General features: G+C 37.8%; 1 protein-coding gene across 1 annotated transcript in view; it reads left to right on the top strand.

Moving 5' to 3' along the window:
- Positions 1 to 24,013, top strand: part of SPOCK3 (SPARC (osteonectin), cwcv and kazal like domains proteoglycan 3) — a 139,592-nt gene that overhangs the window by 69,559 nt on the left and 46,020 nt on the right. Inside the window, exon 5 of the mRNA XM_087724689.1 lies at positions 12,816 to 12,942. Within this exon, the coding sequence (XP_087580815.1) occupies positions 12,816 to 12,942 (127 nt within the window). The remainder of the gene's footprint in view (positions 1 to 12,815; positions 12,943 to 24,013) is intronic.

The following is a 24,013-nucleotide window of genomic DNA, read 5'->3' as shown; positions in this document are numbered from 1 at the left end:
GTTGCTGCCAGCATCTTTCGTTGTTGTTGTTGTTGTTGTTGTTGTTGCTGTTGCTGTTGTTATTATTATTTGATCCCAGATGGGCTGATTGTAGTACTTGTGGTAGATAAGCCATTGTAGACCTTCTATGAGTTAAATACAATTAAATAACAGAGGGCTTTGAAGTTTAACTTTGTTGCTGATTTACCTGTTAAGAATTTTGTTTTTACATATAGTAGATAGATGATAAGTTAAGTTGGTTGTAAATAGATGCAGACATTTGTAGATTGTGGGCCTGCTTCTCAAGAGGGGGGGAGTCAACATTGTTGCAATATAGTTATCAGTAATAATCCAGGGGGGGGGGTGTAATATTTATATATGTGTTTTTATTTTTTGTCCTCTTTAATGCACTTTTTCAAAAATGTTATGTCCATCTTTGTTGTTATTTGTTAATTTGGGAGGGGGGTGTTGCATTTTAACATTTTGAACATGTTATGGAACGATCTCCCCATGGAGATCCGGACCCTTACTACCCTCCCGGCCTTCCGCAAAGCCGTTAAGTCCTGGCTGCTCCAGCAGGCCGGGGGGCTCTCGAAATATCCAGCCCCTCGGAAATTGTGACTGTTGTATATTTTAATATGTTGTTTGTGTATTATCCCCCCTCCCTTGTTTTATTGTAAGCCACCCAGAGTCCTTCGGGAGTGGGCGGCATACAAATCAATAAAACTCTAACTCTAACAGTTTTTTTAAAAAAGAAACTTAATACTATACAAAGCTCACTTTCAAACCTAACAATCCATAACACAATCTAGTATGATTAGCAACTATGATCACTGAAATATTCAAGGGTTATAGAATATACAGAACATCAAGAAAAAGAATACAGAAGAACTCAATAATAACACAGCAATCATTTAGAGGATTAATTGTTTTGGTTTAAATATGCTACTGTAAATGGAGCGGTAGATGCTAGCTTCTGGTAGTGCGGCAAGAGCAGCCAAATAGAAATGATTGAACCCACTATTTTATTGATAAACGAGAAAACTGTTTGCTATTTTTATTGTATCTAAAGTATATTTTATCTAAGAAGCAGGTAATACTTCTAATAAGATGCTTCGGCTCATTCGAGTCAGAGGCACTGTTTAAAGTGTTTTCAGGTTGAAAGGATCAGCAGGTGATAGTACTGTTGTCAGTGGGAACCTGGTTCAAGTCTTCTTACATATACCCATTAATGTGCCCGCCAAAGTGGTACCTATTTAGCATTTATTTTGGCTCATATCTGACACTAGATAATTTAATCTGAGGTTCCTAATAGAATAACATGGATTGACATTAGAATGCTGATACTTTTCTGTATATTTTCCCAGAGATTTCATACAGCATAGCCCTTTGGAAAAGATTTGCAAGTGTTGTAAAATATTTTGTTTTTAAGAATTGAAAGAAAGCATGCTTTAAAATAATGTCTACGGGACTCTGTAACTATATACAATGGCTCTCCAGTCCAGCTTCTAATCATGGGGCACCTATAACTTCTGAAGGCAAGCAATTCTACTGGTTGATTGTTCTCACTGTTCTTAATTCTAGCTTGCTTCTCTCCTTGATTAGTTTCCATCCATTGGTTGTTGTCTTGCCTTCTAATGCTTTTGAAAATAGTTTCTCCCCTCATATTTGTGGCAGCCCTTCAAATATAGAAATACTGCTGTCATGTTTCCACTAATCTTTCTTTTCACTAGACTAGACATACCCAATTTCTGCAACTGTTCTTCATATGTTTTAACCTTCAGCCACCTAATCATCCCTGTTACTCTTCTCTGTACTCTTTCTAGAGTCTCAACGTCTTTTTTATATTGTGGTGACCAAAACTGGACACAGTATTTTAAATACGGCCACACTAAAGCTTTGTAAAGCTGTACTAATGTTTCATGTGATCTTCATTTTATCCTTCTATTAATGCAGCCTAAGATTGCATTGGCTGCTGCTGCACACTGCTGGTTCATATTTAAGTGATTGTCCATTTGGACTCCAAAATTTCATAGTTACTCTCATAGTTCTAATCTCATAGTTACTGGCATTAAGCCACTTTTCACCTAGTCCATATCTGTGGAGTTGTTTTTTCTTGCATAAGTATAAAAACCTTACTTTAGCCACACTGAATTTCACTTTGCTAAACAGGGCCCAGTGTTCAAGTCTGTCAAGATCCTTTTGGATTTGAACCTATATTCTGAGGTGTTGGCTATTCCTGCCAGCTTAGTATCATCTGCAAATTTGATAAATTCTCCTTCTATTCCCTCATCTAGATCGTTTATGAAGATATTGAAGAGTTCTGGGCCTAAAACGGAACTTTGAGGTACCCCACTATTTACTTCCTTCCATGTGGATGTAGTTCCATTGAGGACTACATGTTAAGTACAGTTTGTCAACCAGTTACAAATCCATCTGGCATTGATGCTATCTATCCCACATTTTTCTAGCTACAGTAGTTGTGGTCTACTTTGTCAAATGGATTGCTGAAATCTAAGTGTACTATATCCACAGCATTTCTCTGATCCATTAATTTAGTCACTGTCAAAATATGAAATAATTTGTTTGGCATCATCTGTTTTGGATAAACCCATGTTGGCTTCTGGTTACGTCTCTGCTTGCTTCTAGCTGTTTACAGATTTGTTGCTTGATTATCTTTTCCAAGATCTTCCCACGTAGTGTTCTGGAATTTCCTGGGAAAAACAAGCCAAAATATAAGAATTGCTGGATTGAGTCCAATTTTATTTAAATATATTCTTTATTTAAATAGATTCTTGCAACATATAGTGTTATATATTCTTTACTATTTTTAAAATAATATTTTTTCTATATGACTTAGGTAATGAATGACTTATTATATGCTCTTATATTTTATAATGGAATGTGTGGATGATCTTGGGGAACAAGGGGAAGAGATGTTGCCAAGGGAACAATCAGATAAGAGAAGCAGGAGCCCCCAATGACTTAATGCTCAGAGAAAGGAACAGGAATGACCACCCTAAGAATGAAACAGTTAAAAGTGGTAATGGAAAGTTTCAGACTTACAAGATTTTGTTACTGTAGCCTTGCAATAGCAATAGCAATAGCAGTTAGACTTATATACCGCTTCATAGGGCTTTCAGCCCTCTCTAAGCGGTTTACAGAGTCAGCATATTGCCCCCAACAACAATCCGGGTCCTCATTTTACCCACCTCGGAAGGATGGAAGGCTGAGTCAACCCTGAGCCGGTGAGATTTGAACAGCCGAATTGCAGAACTGCAGTCAGCTGAAGTAGCCTGCAGTGCTGCATTTAACCATTGCGCCACCTTGGCTCAATAAAGTATAATTAGTTCATCTGGTCCTGCATAGGCAGTAATTTAGATAGAAACATCTTTCTTTTCTTATTTGCACTATATAATCATTTTTCAGCTAGAATTTGTTCGCTTCTTCCACTAACTCAAGTTTTTTTCCTATTAATAACTATGCCATCAATGTAAGCTTGTAAAATCATTGATTATTGTATGTTTAGGTTTTGCTGCTCTCTTGTTATTATTGTACAAGAAAATACAAGGTAGATGTAACTGGTAATCTATTTAAATATGTCCATTTAGGAATAGGTTTTAGGTGAGTTGGTAAGTTGAATATGGGTAGAGGAAAGGTAAGGTAAGTGTTGTGGCCCAGCAAGAGCCATTGGAGCTGCCGACAGACTCCAACAGCGAGGGACCCTATGAGTCAGCTCTGGAAGATGTGGAGGACCCTGGGCAGTGTTCAGACTCCGAGCAGGGAGTAGAGAGGCTGGTTGGCCACCAGGAGGCTGAGGCATGGAGCAGCGGTGAAAGCCAAAGGGAGTTTGTGCCTGATGTCAGGCCCTGGAGCAGTGGTGAAAACGTCAAGCCCTGGAGCAGTGGGGAGGAGCTAAGGGAGTTGGTCCCGGACGCCAGGCAGAGACGGGCTGATAAGTGCCGGCAGCAATTACGGAGACATAGAAGATAATTGGGCCCAGGTGGTTGTGATTAGGCTCCTCCCAAGAGAGTATATAAGAAGAGACTTTGGGAGGAGACCTTTTGCAGGACACAACCGTTATACTAAAGCTGGAGAAGCTCTTGTGTGTATTTCTTACATGTGGAAGTCTGGGTTGCTGCCAAAGTCTTGTCTGTGAGTTAATTATCTGAATAAATTGGCTAACAGTCATCTTGTGTCGGCGTGACTCACCGTACGAAGTGGGGGGTCAGAACAGGTAAGGATAGAGTAAAGGTAAATAGCGCATGACTTTTATTATTAAAGGATTGCATGGTACATTTAATTAATGCAATATTTCTACTAATATTTAGTAGAGTTTAGTTGGGAGATTTATTTCAAATGCCTGCTTGTAAACATGTCAGCATATTATTCGGATTCAACATGGGGAAAATGGGAACCTCCAGCCCATTGACGCTTTGGATCAAACTCCCAAGGACCTTCTTATTAGGAACAGTCTTATTTTTCAATCTCATAGCCACCGTTATCCTTGTCTCTCTCTGCTACCTTTCTTGCCGAATCAGGGTTATCAAAAGATTGTTCTGGCATTCTGCTTCTTTCTGTCCTCTGACTGAACATTGTTTGTTTGTCTTATTGACTGAAAATGTTATGCTTTGGTGGAATGTCTTGGCATTCTTTGGAGATTTTTGTTCCGTCACTTTCTACAAGTCTTTCAAGTTCTTTGGAAAAGCTCAGAGCATCTTAGTGCTTTTCAGGATTCCTCAGAACATGGGGAAAAATGGGGGGGGGACATGTCTAAAGTTGTTACTTTTGGAGACCTGAAAATATTATTATTTGTCCTGTTATATTTCTTAGTGTGATTTTTTTAGCTTGATTCATATGGCAATGGATGAAAGCTCCCTTGGAGTATCCCCCCACTTCATTTGGGGTACTCTTTGGGGAAATTATACATAAGGTGTACAGGAAAAAATTGGATTTCATATTTCAATTGAAGAAAGTTTCACATTCTTATGGTACAACTTTCATGCCCAATGTAAAAGAAAACAATAAAAGCCATGGTGGCGCAGTGGTTAGAATGCAGAACTGCAGGCTACTTCTGCTTATTTCCGGCTGCCAGCAGTTCGGCAGTTCAATTCTTCACCAGGCTCAAGGTTGTCTCAGCCTTCCATCCTTCTGAGATGGGTAAAATGAGGATCCAGATTGTTGGGGGCAATATGCTGACTCTGTAAACCGCTTAGAGAAGGCTATAAAGCACTGTTGAAACGGTATATAAGTCTAAGTGCTGTTGTTATAGTGAAACCTTGATATAATGGCTTGCTTGAATGGAGGTGAGTGTCTATTAGACCAGAATGTCCATTAATCTGTAAATTATGGCATTCAGGATGATTTGCATAAATTAAGTAATTATTTTACTAATTATACAAATGATGCATATCACTATAAATGATGTAAAATTTAAATCCTTATCCTGACTATAATGACTTTGGGGGATGTGTGAACAAAAATTTAGATTGTTGTATCAAATATGCACATTAAATTAAAATTGCACTACATAAGTTTTGTTAACTTTTATTGTGGGAGTATTGTCTTTGAATACGTAGTTTTTAGCTTTAGCGGTGCTTGAGAAAGTAAAGAAATGTTTGGCATTTAATGATAATGTAAACATCAGAAAGTTGTGATTTCCTCTTTTTTATTCAGGGATCATAAATCTTTCCATCTGATTTAAACATATGAGTTTTCTTGGTAAGCGTGCATGTGTTTCTTCTTATATATGCATTTTAATTTCTTGTTTTGTTGTTGCTCATAGCTACAGTCTTAATTTACAGGATAAGGCGGTATCATCAATTCAAGGGTATAACTATATATGTATTAATAAGTGGTTTGCCTACTTGCTGAGAAATAAGGATGTTAGGATTTCTTGACTTTAGATTAAAAAAAAGAACCTAGGACAGTTTTCATTTCTTCTTCTATTTACAGGCACGTGGAAGCTGTACTCTTTTTTAATTACGGTCTTCTCCTGTGTTGCTCCTCCTTCCTGCCTCACTTGCTTTTTAAAACGTATGCATTAGACAGATTGCACAGAAACTGAAAACAAGGCTATTTAGAATGTCATCATTTTGCATTATAATGCTGCTGTCTGAAGAAGCCCAGCTGGCACAGTTGAATCTCTTGGAAATTTTTAGTCTGATTCATTATTGTGGTGTGTACTTGGTGTATAGAAACATTTAATCATTCTTACGTTACGAGCTCTGTTGAATCTTGTGAAAGCTTTCTGTTTCACTTTATAATTTGTGCTGCCAATCTGCTAGCTTGGAAAAGTTTCAAGCTTGTTTTATTATCTGTGTTCATTTGTACAGGAAGTGATGTTGCACATAGGCTAAATTTACAGTAATTCCTTTGTAATGGACTAATGAGTAGGACTTTCTTAGTGACAATGGTAACATTATCTAGCTTTGATTAGTCCAATTACTCTGAAACGGTGCAGTTGTGATGATTCTTACACTACCCCACAAGGCATCATATTTTCGCTTCTCAAACCCTGAAAAGCATAACTATGCTCAACTTTAATTTTATGCAGTTGGAAGAAGTAAGAGTTAAAAAGATTTGTGCCGGGTACATGATACTTGTGTGTTTTATTTATACAGCAATACAACAATTAATGATTTGTGCTTGTGACTTAATAAACAAGTATAATATTCTGTACTGATATGTCAAAAACGTGGGATTATACATTGGCATACAGATGATGGAAGTTATGTACCAAGGAAAGAATGGAAAAGTGTTCTGACCCCCATCCACACCAAAGCACACTCCGAGCCAAAGATAAGTTACGGCATTTAATTAACAGACAGGTCCTTGGCAGCAAACCGGCACAGACAATCTTGGGCAGCAATCCATCACAGATAAACCGTGGCAGCAATCCAGCCTGCCAAGCTCACAATACTGTTCTCCAACATTAGTTCCTGTGTTGACTTCTGCAAGAGGGGTGTGTGCACAAGCAGTCCTTTATAGTCTGGAGAAGAGCCTAATGACCACCAGCTGAGTGCAATTACCTCCTGTACTTGCGCAACTGTTCCTGACGCCTATTAGCTCTTCGGTGCTGGGCATCCAGGAACAATTCACTGCTGGCGTCTGGATCACTCTCCCTTGTCTCCTCCCTACCGGTCCAAGGCTCAGGCGCCTCCTGGTAGCCAACCAGCCTCTCTACACCCTGCTCAGAGTCCGAACCCTGTCCAGGGTCCTCCACATCCTCCAGAGCCGACTCATAGGGCCCCTTGCTGTCAGAGTCTGGTGGCAGCTCCAACGGCTCCTGATGGGCCACAACAGAAAAGTATATGCCTTTAATGAAACCTAGGACTTTTGTTATTAGTAGAAGATGTGCAATGCTGTACTGTACAACTAGAATTGTTACATTGGAATTTCTTACAAATATTATGCAGAGACAAACATAATTTTATGGAAGTTGACAAGGACCTATCCCAAGCAATGTCTGGCTACACTAGTTAAGAACAAATAAGAATGTTTTATATCAGGAGTGTGAAATTCAGTGTCATTGAGGACCACATCAGCATTATGGTTTCCCTCAAAGGTCCAGTAGCTGGGTCGCCATGACTATATGGGAGTGGCTGGGTAAGGCGTGTCCAGCTGAATGCTGCACCCTGGGCAAAGCTAATTCAGGATGGCTGGGCGGGAATGGAACAAGGAGCACCAGCTGACTTCACATGGGGTCAATTCAGTGCCTCATAAGCTCTTCGCCTCCCCAAACTGCTGCAGCCAAGCATGTGTGCGCATGCACATGTGCACATGCACACAGGCCGCAGTTTGTATACTTTTTATCCACAAAGAAAGGAGAGGGCCTTCTCCCCAAATCCAGGCATGATTGGCAGTTTGTAAGCTCAGATGGGGATAAACGTCTCCCAGCATGGAATGGTATTTATGTGGGTGTGGGTGCATGTATGTGTCAGAGGTGGGTTGTTCCCAGTTCGGCTGAACCAGTAGTGGTGATTCAGCCTGGGTCGCAGAACCGGTTGGCCATGCCCCCGAACCGGTTCCCTGGTCTCTTCTGCCATTGCCAGCATGTTACTGCGCATGCGCATAACAATTTTCAGTCAACTGTGCATGCGTGAGCAATGCGTGGCAGACGTGTGTGAAGCGAACCAGTATCAAAAATGGCAGTGCAGAGCCATTAGGAGGCTTCCAAAGTGCTTCTGGGGGCTGGGGAGTGCAGAAATGAGAAAAAACAGGCTGTTTTTTTGTCCCCCAGCCTCCCAGGAGCACTCTATAAGCCCCCTAAAGGCTATGCATGCCCTTTTTTTTAATTTGCCTCTTCAAAATCTTGGTGTGTCTTATACTCCGGTGCGTCTTATACTCTGAAAAATACAGTACTTACTGATTGATATATATCTTGAACTAATCAGTATGTCTACCAGCGCTTTCACTTGTATTCACTCATGAATATAAATGGGCTTGTAGTTTTGGATAAAAATAGAAATAACATTCCCAAACATTGTTTAATGATTCCTTCTAAAGGGTTTGTAAATTACCGATAGAGCTGTGATATAGAAATATTTAGAATATTTATTAAAGGAATATGATCGTGATAGTTTCAAGCTAATAGAGAAGGCAAGGAAGAAATGGAAAAAAGTTCATTTAATTAAAAAGGTGTTTAAATATATGTTTTTAACATTGATTATAATATGTATTTTATCTAAAAATTTTGACATCCCCCACATGCTTAATTAAAGAGGGAGAAAAACTCTTTATACTGATGCAAATTTGTCACTCTAACTTTAATTATTTGTGAAAATAAGAAATACAGGCATTTAGCTGACACAAAATGAATTAATTGTGCTCTTCTTCTTCTTGTGCCATATCCATTATCAGATGTTGGCGATCATGTCGGCAATCCTGTCAACAGCCGCACAAAATAGTGCTGTTGAGTTTTGTCCAAACCAGTCCCTTAGATTTTGAAGCCATGATGTTGTTCTTCTGCCTGGACCTCATTTGCCTTCATTTTTTCCCTGGAGGACTAAGTGAAATATGTGATATTTTTTCTGTGTGTCGCATCACATGTCTAAAATACTCTAACTTTCACTTTTTAATGGCTTTGATGATTTCCCTTTGCTTTCCCAGGTGGCTTCTCACCTCCTCATTTGTGATTTTGTCAACCCAGCTCATACATAACAGTCATCTGTAAATCTACATTTCAATTCTAGGTTCATGCTTTTAGTGGACCGTGAGATTCTTAGCATCCCTGCCCCATTTATGGGGCACCCATACTTGGGACCATTGTTAGGTTTTGCCGCCATTAACATGATTTTCCTGGGAACTATATAGTGTAGTAGTCTTCCCTTTGCTTTATACGGTGCTGTGCACATGCTGTTCAAGTGGCTGCCCCCACACTGAATCTTGTTCTTCTGAAACCTTTTGGACCAATGAGGTCTCCACCTTCAGTCAATACTGATGAGCCAGCGGTCACTCACCAGGCTGAGCAGCTAAACTGTCTGTTTGGTGCCGTTACTGCCTTCTAATTATCTCATAGTGAGTCAGAAGTTTTACTCCTCGAACAGATTGTCCAAACCTACACTGTGGGTGTGGCCTCCTTTGTGGGAGTGGCTTGCTGCCCATGTGACTGGATGAGAGTGGCTTGCCGCCCATGTGACCGGATATGAAGATGCCGACGACACTTGTTAGAACCACCTTAAATTACCTCACACACAGCACTGGCATGCATAAGAATATGATGTAAACATGTTTTTTAAAAGGCATCTTTGGTTTGCGTTAAAACAACTTCAACACACACAATGTTCTGATTGCACCACAAACGCAGTAGTCATCCTTACCTTTCATAGAGGCACTGAGTTTTATAAATATGAGCATGATAGTGTAGAATAATCATATCCAAGGACCAGTGGTGGGTTTCAAAAATTTTGGGAACCTCTTCTGTAGGTTCCCTGTGTGGCCTGCTTTCCGGGTCCACTGGTGGAACCTCTTCTAACCGGTTCGGTAGATTTGACGAACTGGTTCTACCGAATAGGTGCAAACTGGTAGGAACCCACCTCTGCTACCTACTCTTTCTCTCTCCCTACCTATCTACTGTATTTCTCTCTCTCTCTCTCTATTTCTCTCTCTCTCTACCTCTACCTACCAACTTATCTACTCTCTCTCTCCCTACCTATCTTCTGTATTTCTCTCTCTCTCTCTCTCTTTCTCTCTCTCTATCCCTTTATCTACCTACCTAACTACTCTCTCTCTCCCTACTTACTTACTGTATTTCTTTCTCTTTCTCTCCCTCTTTACCGACCTACCTAGTGTTTTATAAAATTGTTTCTTCAAAACCTGGGTGTGTATTATACTCTGGTGCATCTTTTACTCCAAAAATACGGCACCTATTAAGAACTATGCTAGAAGAAGAAGTGGTTAAAAGACACAATGTTAACTTGGGCAAATAATTTTGGCCATATGATTGAACTAGAAAAGTGGCAACAACTATGGGAAAGGAATTATAAATTAATCATATCAACAGCTTACAAGAAAACTTATACAAAATGTTTTACAGATGGCACATGTCACTGGGAAAACTAGCAAAGATGTTTAAATACAAGTCTGCAAAATGTTGGAAATGTCAACAAGCAATAGGTCCATACTATCATATGTGGTGGACATGCACAGAAACAAGGAAATATTGGACTAAAATAAGAGTATGGTTAAAGAAAATGTTACAACAAAGAAATAGAATTTAGACCAGAGATATTTATACTAGGTATTATCCCAGAGAAATTCAAGAAAGAGGATACTTATTTGATTATACATGTAACTACAACAGCGAGAATTGTATTTGCCCAAAATTGGAATAAGCTACCAACAGATGAAGAGATAATAAAAAATATATTAGATTGTGCAGAGATGAATAGGTTGACAATGCAAATAAAGGATAAAGAGGAATCGGAGTACTTCAAGACATGGAGAAGACATGGAGAAGATTTTATGATTGGCTAGAGAAAGCAAGCTAGAAAAGAAAATAGGAAGAAAATAAAGTACCCAGATGACACACTATTAAATGGAAAAGGGGGGGGGTGGAAAACAAAATAAATATTAAATATATAAGTATATATTCAAGAGCAAGATATAAAGGGGGGAGTCATAACTAGGCTAGACTAGTGAAGTTAAGGGAATAAGAAATGATACTAAATTATATTTGGGTTGGCGTAAATACCATCCCAAGGAAACATAATCTGAGATTTGTAATATACACCAACAATAATAGAAAAAGAAAGGAAGAGAGGAGGAGAGAAAGAAAGTAAGACGGGGAAAGAAGAAAGAGGTAAGGAGAGGAGGATGAAAGGGAGAGAAAGAGAAGGAGAGAGGGTAGGAGGGGGGAAAGAGGAAGCAGTAGGAGAAAGGGAAGGGAAGAAGAAAGAGAAGTGAAAGGAAGAAAGTAGAGAAGGGAGGGAGGGAGAAAAGAAAGAGAAAACAAGGAGGTGTTACAAAAGGAGGAAGGGATGGCAAGTAAAGCAACCCAAACTGTACATTATAACCTATTAAATGGAATAATAAATGTTTAAGAATGATAAATGTAAAGAACAACAATTATGTGAATGTATACTTAAAATGGTATGTAAGAGAATAAAAAAATAAAAAATTCTTTGAAAAAAAAGACATAGACTTGGGCCAAGATCTGTGTTTTTTGTTTTTTTGTTTTTTAAATCAAACTGGAACAACATACTAAGCCATAATGCTTGTGGTAATTGGACTAGTTGTTTGTGAGAAGAGCTGGCTTTCGGTTTGTTCTCCCCCCACCAGATCGGGAAAGTCTAGTAACTTCTGTTTTGCCAAATCTTTTTGCAGGTCCCATTCTAATCTCTCCAGATTGTTGGGAATAGGGGGGGGTGGGGAGATTAGTTTTACTTACAGATTTCTTGCCAAGAAAGTGCCCCTCAATTTTTGATTGTTTTGCTGTTTTCACTGGAGGGAGAGATACTGGGCTGGTGCCATGGCGTTTCTTTCTTTTTCCCATGCCTTTTTAATCCTCGGCATCAACAAAAACTTTTGTCTGTGTTACGGCCTACGCTGTTATCTCCACTGAAAAATGTTAATTAAATAAAAAAGGATCCAATGGGCGTACTAAAAATTGATAAAATGAAATAAAACCGGGAGTCGCTACTGCAAACACGCTCCGCCTGCACCAGCTGCAGCTCCGCCCCCACAATGCTGGTGGTTATGCAAGATGTTAAATCTTGCTAAATGTTACTCAGTCCTGACAATGATTGATCTTTCTTATGGCGTTGTAAATATTTCTCCGCAGTAGCCAAGATATTAATATAAGATGCAAATATTAGTTTAAATTAACGAAGGAAGTGGCATAGTTTTCAAATAATAGTAAGCTACAGTGGGATTTGTTGTTTTGAATGTAGTGTAGTGGATAAACCTGTCATTAGCCTAATTTCTTGTAGTTATCAAACTGGTTTCATAAATGTTTTTTCTAGGTATCAAATGATATTTTAATATGATTTGTTTTCTAAAAATTGCTGTTTAGAACAGACAAAAGAGCTTATAAGACAAAAAAGTATGGTGTTTCCATTAAGATTTGGATCTGGCTTCATTTACTCTTGATGCACCACATAACTTGTGTTCACTCTTCTGTGACTTTCAACAGATAACATAAAAGGGCTAATCATTGCATTAATCATGATCACTGTGACCTATTCAACAAACTGTGGTTTAAGACTTCTAGCTTAGTATTATGTATGAACACAGGTAACACAGTGTTCATTAGACATGATTTAATACTAAAAATATATATTATACTTCTCTGATCACCTTTTCATACATTTCTTACTTGATTTGATATCTTTCAGGATGAAAGAAGCTGGTTTAAGTCATAAACAATGGAGAGTTGGTTCTCTTTCATCAAAATGCAAACAGTGTCCTGTAATTTATACCAATCCGGTTTGTGGATCCGATGGTCACACATATTCTTCTCAGGTAAGCCAATCAATAGACTTGTTATCTATTCTGTGCAATATATAGCATTCTATTGTCAAACATTGTAAGGTTTGTTCAATTTAAATAACTATATGTTCTGACACCCCCTCGTCCTACACCAAAACACACTGAGACCAAGATACTTCAAGGATTTATTAACAGATGGACAGGCCCTTGGCAGCACTCCAGCACAGTCCAGGCATTGGCAGCAATCCAACACAGACTAACCTTGGCAGCAATCCAGCCTGCCAAGCTAGCCCCACAAGTTCTCCCACTTTAGTGTAAATGTTGACTTCTGCAAGAGGGGCGTGTGCACAAGCAGCCGTCTTATAGTCTTGAGAGGAGCCTAATTACCACCAGCTGAGTGCAATTACCTCCTGTAACTGCACAACTATTCCTTACGCCTACTAGCTCTTTGGTGCCGGGCATCCAGGAACAACTCACTGCTGACGTCTGGATCACACTCCCTTGTCTCCTCCCCACTGGTCCAAGGCTCAGGCGCCTCTTGGTGGCCAACCAGCCTTTCTGCGCCCTGCTCGGAGTCGGAACCCTGTCCAGGGTTCTCCACATCCTCCAAAGCCGACTTATAGGGCCACTCGCTGTTGGAGGCTGGTGGCAGCTCCAATGGCTCCTGTTGGGCCACAACACTATATAAATCTGTTTAAATCTATAAAATTGAACTGACATAATATCATAGCCTTGTTCCCTCAGCACTTCTTTTTTCTTTCATCCTATAAATCCTACAAAGACTTACAGCTGTTATTGACTGGCTATTTTCCACCCTGAGATGCTCTGGTATTTTGACACTGACTGCTAAGAAGACAGGGAAGTTAGCCAGCATTCAGTGGTTGACTGGCTGGCTAGAGGTTCACCCTGGAATTTGAACACGAAGGGACACTGAGGTAGCCTTCTGCATTTTCAGCAGAATCAGTTAAATTGGAATGCTCTGGAGTAGGACTCCAGACTCCAGCAGCTCAGAAAGGGGCAGCCTTGGGAGAAGGGGATTGGAGAAGAAGTTATACAAGTGGAGAAAAAGGTTGCTAGGAGAGAATGCTGGATTCACTGTGTGTGCATGGGACGCTTGATCAGAGGAAGAAGGGGATGTGATAATTCTAGCCCGAGGCAGAGACTTGGAGTGACTACATCCTTGGTCCAGGATGGAGTTTCTGGGCCATTGCCCCCTGGCTACAGAGGTGGACCCATTGGCCTTTTGCTGGGCCTGCAAAGGACACCCCCATAAATCAACAGTATTAGTGAGGTGCCATTTGGCCAAAGGACAGTTTCTGGGACCTATCTATAGTATGTGACTTGTTTAAGCATTCCAATGGAAGCAAGATGGGTGGCAAACAAATTTTCCCTACCTGGAGTGGGAGGCCCTTCGTACAGTCACTCACGCCCTTGTGACCTCAAGACTGGACTACTGTAACGTGCTCTACATGGGGCTGCCCTTGAAGAGTATTCGGAGACTTCAGCTGGTCCAGAATGCAGCCGTGCGAGCGATAGTGACTGCATCTTGGTACACCCATGTTATACTTATCCTCCGCGAGCTGCACTGGCTGCCAATTACGCTCCGGACACGCTTCAAGGTGCTAGTCATTACTTTTAAAGCCCTACATGGTATTGGACCTGGGTACTTGAGAGACCGCCTCCTGCCGATTACCTCCCTATGACCTATTAGATCCCACAGACTAGGCCTCCTCCAAATTCCATCTATCAGCCAGTGTCGGTTGGCAACTCCTCGGGAGAGGGCCTTCTCTGTGGCTCTCCGGCCCTCTGGAACAATCTCCCCGTGGAGATCAGGACCCTCACCACCCTTCCGGCTTTCCGCAAAGCCACTAAGACCTGGTTGTTCCGGCAGGCCTGGGGCTGAAGAATCTTCCGGCCCCATTCGAATGTTGCAACAGTTGTTATATTTTAATTTGTTTGTCTGTAATTGTTGTTATTTGTACCCCTTCCCCCATGGTTGTTCGCCGCCCTGAGTCTCTCGGGAATAGGGCGGCATACAAGTTGAATAAACCTAAACCTAACCTAACCTAATACATTAAAATTTAAAAAAAAATCACCAGTTAATTCTGCTATTTATTACCATTTTAAAAGTTTTCTTAGTATTACCAGGAAAAATTAAATCCAATTGAAACAGTGTAAAGCAAAGTGAAAGAAAGTAGAGTCACAGATTTTTTATATTAATTTTTACACTAAAATATTATTATTACCAGCTTTTCCACTGTTTATTAGACATCACAAATACTCAGTTGAATACACAGGGCAGGGAGATTAAAGTGTTTTACATTTATATACATGTCTGTGTTTGTGTAGATATTAGTTAGTGATATAGATATTAGCTATATTTTCACAACTTTTTTCTTTCTTTCATGGTAAAAGATAAATCATGTTAGCACGAAAGGGTTATACTTTGTAGCCAAAAGACATGTCAAACACATACTTAGATTATCCACATTTAGTCACATGGAAATTCTCATTTTGATTTTGTATCTGAACTAAGTTGTAGAAAACAGTATCATTTTTTTTCTTGCTTGGATTGAAATAGCACGTTTTTAGGGTTTTCTTTTCCAAGCAATCCAGCAACATATGAACATTCCAAATCCTCAATGAAGCAAGCTGTGCATTTATTTTCATTAGTGAAAGTTACACACACAGAAAGTGTCTCCAGCTTATTTTCAGAGAATTCCATTTCCCCATGTTGTTATCTATTCACTTTAAAGTATATTTTATTCCATGCCCTGTTTTCACAGGAATGGAGGGCCACCAGAGAAGGGAGCATGGAAGAGTGCAGAATAAATAAATAAAGGGACACGGTGGCTCAGTGGCTAAGATGCTGAGCTTGTTGATCAGAAAGGTTGGCAGTTTGGCGGTTCAAATCCCTAGCGCCATATAACAGAGTGAGCTCCTATTAATTGTCCCAGCTTCTGCCAACCTAGCAGTTTGAAAGCATGTAAAAATGCAAGTAGAAAAATAAGAACCACCTTTGATGGGAGGGTAACAGCGTTCCGTGTGCCTTTGGCATTTAGTCATGTCAGCCACATGACCAGAGAGATGTCTTCGGACAGCACTGGCTCTTCAGCTTTGAAACGGAGATGAGCACCGCTAGAGTCGGGAACGACTAGTACATATGTGCGAGGGGAACCTTTACCTAAAGGCAGAATAAAAACTAAAATACATCATTCTGAATAATTTCTACTGTTTTTATGCAAAATTGCTGGCAACTTTTAGCCTAAAATGAGTAATGCTTTATATAGTTCCTCTTTACCAGAATGTGATACAAACTCAGAATTGTGTGAGCTTATTCTTATTGTTCTATACTATGTCCAGTAATACAGATGGCCAATATGAAAATAATCATCATCATGGAAATGAGTAGAAAATGATTATTCTTAAACTGTGCTCCCTGACTGTTTTTATTTCGCTCTAATCAATGCAAATGGGTGACTGGGGAGAAAGGGGGAGTATGTTAGAGAAAACATAGTAATATTAAATTTTTAGAGTAACCCTAAGATATTTTTGCAATAACTAAATATAATGATACATATTTTTAAAAGTACTTGCTGCTTGTTTCTCTATCCCATTAAAGATGGAGTCATTTGGGGGAAAATTTTCAAACTGAACATTGCATTATACAAATGCAGGATTATTTTGAAGGGTAATCAGTGTTCAAATTTCCAGAAAATGTATATAAACTTTGTTTTTTTAAAATGCTTTGTATGGTTTAGCTACTTCGTTTTATTTGCAGATTTCTGCAAATTATACAATGCATTTTTGAGAAGATATCAACCACTGCTATAGAAGTAAAATAAATACTTAATAGTATAATATCACTTTCATAAACTTTATTCTAGGATTTTTGTGATATATTATCATGTAGCCTAAAATAGCAATATGCCACTTCACAGTGCTTTATAGCACTCTCTAAGTAGTTTACAGAATCAGCATATCTCCCCCAACAATCTGGATCTTCATTTTACCGACCTCGGAAGGATGGAAGGCTGAGTCAACCTTGAGCTGATCAGGATCGAACTGTGGGCCATTGGTAGTCAGCAGAATTAGCCTACAATACTTCATTCTAACCTGTGTGCCATCACGGCTCTTCTAATCAAAGTATAGTAGGAATTGTAATTGGGTGAATTTTTTTTAAATGGTCAGAAATTTTGTATACTACGCTTAGTGCAGGAGGAGAAATATCTAATTTCTGTAATTTATGCTTACATTTTATCAGTCTTTCACTAATTTCCCTTTTATTCTGCCATTCAAATCACACTGTTCACACTGTACATGTGAAGGCTGGAAAATATTATGTTGTATGAAAATTAAATAAGTAAAACAAATATGTCTCTTAAAACAAGTATACTCTGTATGCTTCTCTGTGTGAAGTGAGAATTAGGAGTGGTTTTGTTGATGGCTGATTGACAAGTCTTGGGAATCAAGGCAGAGTGTTTTTTTGGCAGAAAGAGAGGGCTTCTAAGACCAGAGCCAGAAGAACAAGTATCCAAAGGTTTAGCTATTTAGTTGCTGGCTTTTGTCACTCAAAGTTGTATATCAACATTATTATTATACTGCTGTAAATTATGGTGATAATTATTATGGATTATAGGCAGCTTTCTAGTCATGATGCTGGGAAGGATATTACCCTTCTGTCTATCTGGCTAGTGAGATCCTTGCCTTCCTTATTTCTAACTAGCTGATAACCTGGTGCTGCCCGAGTATTTATTTATCCTAATCCTGTATTAGATAGGAAAAGCCCTGATTTCGGTGACAATTAAATTAGTTACAAATGTTTTTTCTGTGCCCCCAGAAGCATCAAGAAAAGTGATACCACCTTAATTTCTAATGTTGGATTTTCCCCCTTACCAGAAAGAGCCTCCTTGTGGAGTACTGTGAAGCTGTTACCATGGCAACTCCACGGTGCTGTACATTAGAAGCCATTTTAAGTCAGTAAAGTAGAAGCTGTTTTAAGGCACAACAGGCTCTTAACAGAACACACACCCCAAGGGGTGTTAGGGGTGTCTTACCCCCCCCCCCCAGTATTTGTTTCTAGAGGGTAAGTCATCTGTGTATCAAGTTTGGTTGAAATTTCTCAAGGTATTCCAGAGTTATGCTGGAACATACACACACACAGCCATATATATATTAATTCAAATATATATCTTAATTCAAATATGTCCTCCACAACAATAGTGTACATTTTTAAAAATAAAATACATACAAAATACTTTTCAGTTTGCAAATAACATTTTACAATTGAATAATAATATATAATACATGCTATTCTAACAAGTCTAGATTGACAGTTTCAATGTAACAAATTAAATGTATTTAGCATTTGGAAAAGCATAGTTTTAAGAGTGACTTCTGTTAGATATATATATATATATCTTTTTTATTTTATTTTTTTATTTGTGCTGATAAATAAATAAAGGGAGACTAGTATAGATCTAGTAACAGTAAAAATATTGGGTTTCTGTCGTGATGGACACTTGTGACGAGCCGATTGACAGATGATGGAAGCAGTTAGCTTCCTCCCATAATTGGGGCTTACCAGGGGTTGTGACACTATATATATATATATATATATATATATATATATATATATATATATATATATATATATATATATATATATATATATATATATATATATATATATATATATATATATATATATATATATATATATATATATACACATACATACATACATACATACATATATATATACACATACACACATACATATATATATATATATATATATATATATACACACATACATATATATATACACACACACACATATATATATACGTATATACACACACACACACACACACACACACACACACACACACACACACACACACACACACACACACACACATATATATATATATATATATATATATATATATATATATATATATATATATATATATAAAGATGTTGAAATAGTGATTATTTTGCTTGACTGAGGTGATATTCATTTAAAGTAAGTGTTGTTAGACCACCCTTTCCAATAGGGTGCCTCTAAGAGATGTTGGGGCGAAGTGGCCAAAACATCATGCTCCAAGTTAGCTGTCTTGTTCTAACTGTAAAGTTTTGCCATAGCTAAGGATGAGAGGGCCTCTAATTCTAATTTCTTCAATTTGACCTATAGTATGGCTAGTGTGGTATTTCAGGTAGTTGGTCTGCTATTTGATTAGTTTGCTATGCTGTATACCTAAAATTACTATAGGCAGCAGCAAATGAAAGATTGTGGATATAATTAAACAGAATATTTTTTTAGGTATGGTCAGTGGCCGTTAGTACCTGCATCTGATCCATAGCATTTGATTTCTTTGCTGCTTGTAGCTGGCTACTAGGACAAGAATTAGGTGCCTCTTTCTTTGATTTGATGTTAAATTGCGTAGCTTGTAGCATTTTTTTCAAACTTTTGAAAGTTAAGCATTAAATCTCTGAGGTAGACAGTTTTTTTCCCCATTCATCATCCTTCAGATCAGTATTGTTGAGAAAGTAAGTATGTGAACGTTGGTGATTATTTGCTAAATAAAAAAGGCTACATTTTAAAAATAGTACATTTGGTTCAAACTTTATTATTAACCTTTATTTTGTTCATTTTGTATAAAAATGAAACTTAATGCTGATAATCAAAATTTCTGCTCTACATGTTTGTCTTAATTTTTATTGAAACCTCCAATATCTTTTTTTAAAAATCATATTGTTCATGTAATTTTACAATGCTATACAGTTTATATTAGACATATGTTAGTCTTTATTTTTGCATATTTATTTTCAATTTATGTCCCATCTTTAATTTTACATTGGCAGTAGCTCTTGAGAAAGTAAAATGTTGTCTACTTTTCAGAGAAGACCTTTTGTATATTAGTATTTATACTATGTTTTTTTGGACTTTGAAATATATTTTTACAAAATAGCCCATGCAAACCTATTTGCCACTAATTTTCTGATAACCCAGCATTATCCAGGTATTTATTTATAGGGGGAAAATGTCCAGACCAAATGTTGGATTTTTCCCCTTGCCAGAGGGAGCCCCCTTGTGGAGTACTGTGAAGCCATTACCATGGCAACTCCACTGCGCTGTACAGTAGAAGCCATTTTATGGCAGTATAGTAGAAACCATTTACAGGCACAACAGGCTGTATCTTAACAGAAACACATCCTGAGGGGTGTTAGGGCTGTCTTACCCCAAAATTTGGTTGAAATTGTTTGTGGCGTTTCAGAGTTATGCTGGAACACACACAGACACACACAGAGAAACACACAGACACACACACACACACACTTTATATATATAGATGCAACCTGGCTTTTCAGATTTAGTTTCTAGCCAGATATAAAAGCATAGTTTTGTTTATGCATGTTCACGATCACTGATCATAAGAGGTTTACCAAATAATAGTTTTTTGGTCTATTTTTCAAAAAGATGAGTGTGAAAACAATAACATTTAATTTCATGTTTAAATAAACATAGATCCCATAAATGTTTGATCAATTAGCTTGTAATAAAAGATATTGTTAAAAGAGTATATAGGAAGGAACAAAGGAATCCTTTGAATAAGCAGCTTATAATAGAATATGTGTAAGTTTTGTAATGGATTTTTCAATACTACATATTGTTGACAAAATAAAGAAAAAGCATCCAATGTTAATGATTTTTATGTTTAAAAACCTTATTTTTTTAATACCCAAGAAAAAAAGTCAGAAAGCCAAAATATGACTGTCCCTTCAAACTGTTTATAAAATGATGTGTTTCATTTATGTGAACTGTATTTAAATAATTTAAATACAGATTCATAATTTAAACAAGGTTAAAGGACTGAATTAATGTAGGAATAACAAATAGAAACAAGAGGAAGTATTGTAAATATCCTGCATACAGTAATGTGCCATATTAAGAGTCAACTTCTGATTTGTCTTAGTTTAATTCCAGTTTTTAGAAAACAAATTGAGAAAATAGATTTCCAAATTTTTGACAACATTCAGGCTACTAAAGGTCCTATTGAAGAAAATGTTGTTCAATTATCAGTTTTTGACATAACAGCAAAAAAAAAAAACCTTCCTCGGTAACCTATAGCAACTATGTAGTGCATTAAAAGAAAGTCACAAACTCAGTTTTAAAATGCATTATTGCTTGTGTTTATTTTCTTAATATAATTTTAATGTTCTGTATATTAAATTAAGCATTGTTTTAAAGTTCAAGCATTGCTTTACAATATGCTGAACCAAGACAACATTGTTTTGTTACTAACATGATAGGTTTTTATGACTTTAATACTAATGGGAATAAATATGTTGTCATCAAGGTTAGATCACAATATTGAATTCAGTTGCTGAGGCTCTGCTGTTTTCCTCATCTGCATCTTATCATTAATTATATTGCTATTAATTATCTGTTCTCCAGGACAATCTGTCTCCATTTTGGTCCTTCATGTTTTCCAAAGGCACACCCATTACCACTGTAACTCATTCAATCCATGTTCTGGTTCTTCTCATCTTCTTTTTCCTTCTGCTTCCCAAAATCATAAATTTCTCCAGAGAGCTGATTCTAACTACATTACACAGATTCTTGAATGTCAAATTGCTTCATTTTTCATTTCGTAATCCTTTAAATAGCAATAGCAGTTAGACTTATATACCGCTTCATAGGGCTTTCAGCCCTCTCTAAGCGGTTTACAGAGTCGGCATATTGCCCCCACAGTCTGGGTCCCCATTTCACCCACCTCGGAAGGATGGAAGGCTGAGTCAACCTTGAGCCGGTGAGATTTGAACCGCTGAACTGCAGATAACAGTCAGCTGAAGTGGCCTGCAGTACTGCACCCTAACCACTGCGCCACCTTGGCTCTAAAGCAGGGTTCCCTATAGGCTGCAGCCCCTCTTTTGGCCTTGAGCCTTTAGTAACCGGACTGCAAAAGTGGCAACAGAGCGCATATACTTGTGCTCCATTTCTGCATGGGGCAAGACCACCACATGTGTGGAAGAATTCCCTCCTCTCCTCCACCAATCCGCAAAGTCAAATAGGTTGGGGAACTCTGATTTAAAGAATACATTTGTTTATTTGCAACATTTATATGGTGATCCAACTCAAACAATCTAACTTTGGACAGTGTTTAATAAACAAACAAACAAAAATAGCTTAATAATTCCAGCTAAAAATAAGGAAGAATTATTAGCCAGCATCTTGAATTGCAATCAGAAACATTTCAGCAAGCCATGGAATAGCAGTGTTACATGATGCTGCCTTAAACCCATTGCTGTCTGCACAGTTACATTGTGAGCCAATTATACAATCCAGATTGTTTTCAAAAGGAGCCTTATTTAGAACAGGTCACAATATTTTACCTGGAAGATGATTAAAGCATGAAGGTATACAAAGTGGCCTCCCAATCTGGCATAACATGAAGTTATACATTATAATAGCCAATGTACGTACAGTTGAAGCATATTTGAAATGTCCAGTTTCCTAAACATCTAAAAGGGAATATTTTTTATCATGTTTCAACTGAGTTTTGTTGCCCATGCTATCCCATTTCATGTGCTGCTGTATACTTTTCGCCTGTAGTAGGTTCAGAGGTTGCCATAATAAAAAAGGAAACTTTATATACTGTACCTGCCCCCAGCAATATCCTGTTAATTTACATGATGTCCCAAAATATCCTTTTCACATTTTTTTTCTTATTAGCATGTTCATCTTATATGCATCAGTTGGAGAATCCTTTATGCATCAACTGATCTAGGAAAGCCCTATGTTTTTCTCCACCATGAAATCCCGGCATTTCCTTTCAAAAACTGAAGATTTGCAAGACTCTTTCAAACACAAAGAGAATTGGAATGTAAAGATAGCTTTATATTTCACTCCAGTAACATATCAGAAATAATAGCTGCAAGGATTTAATTGTGGGGAGGGGGAGGAGGAGAAAGGTGTGTTGGATATGTTTGCCACCATAAGCTATTTGTAAAAATAATAAAGATGGGATACAAACAAATAAAACAACTAGATTCAAAACATATATTTTGTCTCACAATTAATCCAATTGTTGGATCTAAGTGCTATGGCAAGCAGAACACCAATGTTGTTGACATTTCAATTATTACTTCCTAATTTTAGTGAGTGAACACTTCACTCATATATAGATGTAGGCTCATATACTTGTATTTCCTTAACTGACCCATGTTGATTAACTAGAGCAGGGGTAGTCAACCTTTTTATACCTACTGCCCACTTTTGTATCTCTGTTAGTAGTAAAATTTTCTACCCGCCCACCCAGTAATGGTGATTTATAAAGTAGGGAAGTCAATTAAATTTGAAAAAGGAAAGTGCTTCAGTATCGGAAAAAACCCGTACCGCCTACCATGAAAGCTGGAACGCCCACTAGTGGGTGGTAGGGACCAGGTTGACTACCACTGAACTAGAGCACTGCACTGAGAGCTTGTAGTGGCGTCTAAAAAGTTTAATACAGCGTAGTGTCAATTATCAATTAGTTCATATATACAGATGAATCTTCTTTTTCTCTTATATTCCATAGGCAGTGGTGGTGCTGATTTTTATGCATTAATATTATCAAAAGTTACTAATGTCCATAGTGAAATATTCCAGAAGAAAGCAAAGAAAAAAATATAAAAGTTCACAAAACAGTTTTATACCCAAAGCAGCAAATAATATGCTGATTATGTATACATCTTTCGATGATATTAATGAGCATGCCCTTTATGTGATATTTCAGTTCACTTACAACTTTATAAATATTTCAACTTTAGATAATTGAGTAAATTGATCTTGATAAATTAGCAGTGCAATCAGTGGGTGTTGTTTAAGAAAAGGTACAGCATTAAGTCAAATTATAATAACCATTATAGTATGATACATAAATGAGTCACTAACGAATGTAGTAGAGAAGAAAGAGCATAACTGAACTTCTTGAATAAAATTCACAATGCTTACTTTAATAAACTACTAATTATAAGTGTTGCAGGCTAATTCCACCAATTGCCAGCAGTTCAATTTTCATTGGGTTAGGATTGTCTCAGCCTTCCATCCTTCCAA

This window comes from Thamnophis sirtalis, unplaced genomic scaffold (genome assembly GCF_051295495.1).
Source record: "Thamnophis sirtalis isolate CommonGarterSnake01/CBP01778 unplaced genomic scaffold, rThaSir2_p1.2 scaffold_10, whole genome shotgun sequence".
In the NCBI taxonomy this organism is placed as follows: domain Eukaryota; kingdom Metazoa; phylum Chordata; class Lepidosauria; order Squamata; family Natricidae; genus Thamnophis; species Thamnophis sirtalis.
The sequence above is the reverse complement of the archived record's forward strand: the minus strand, read 5'-3'. Positions and strand labels throughout refer to the sequence as shown.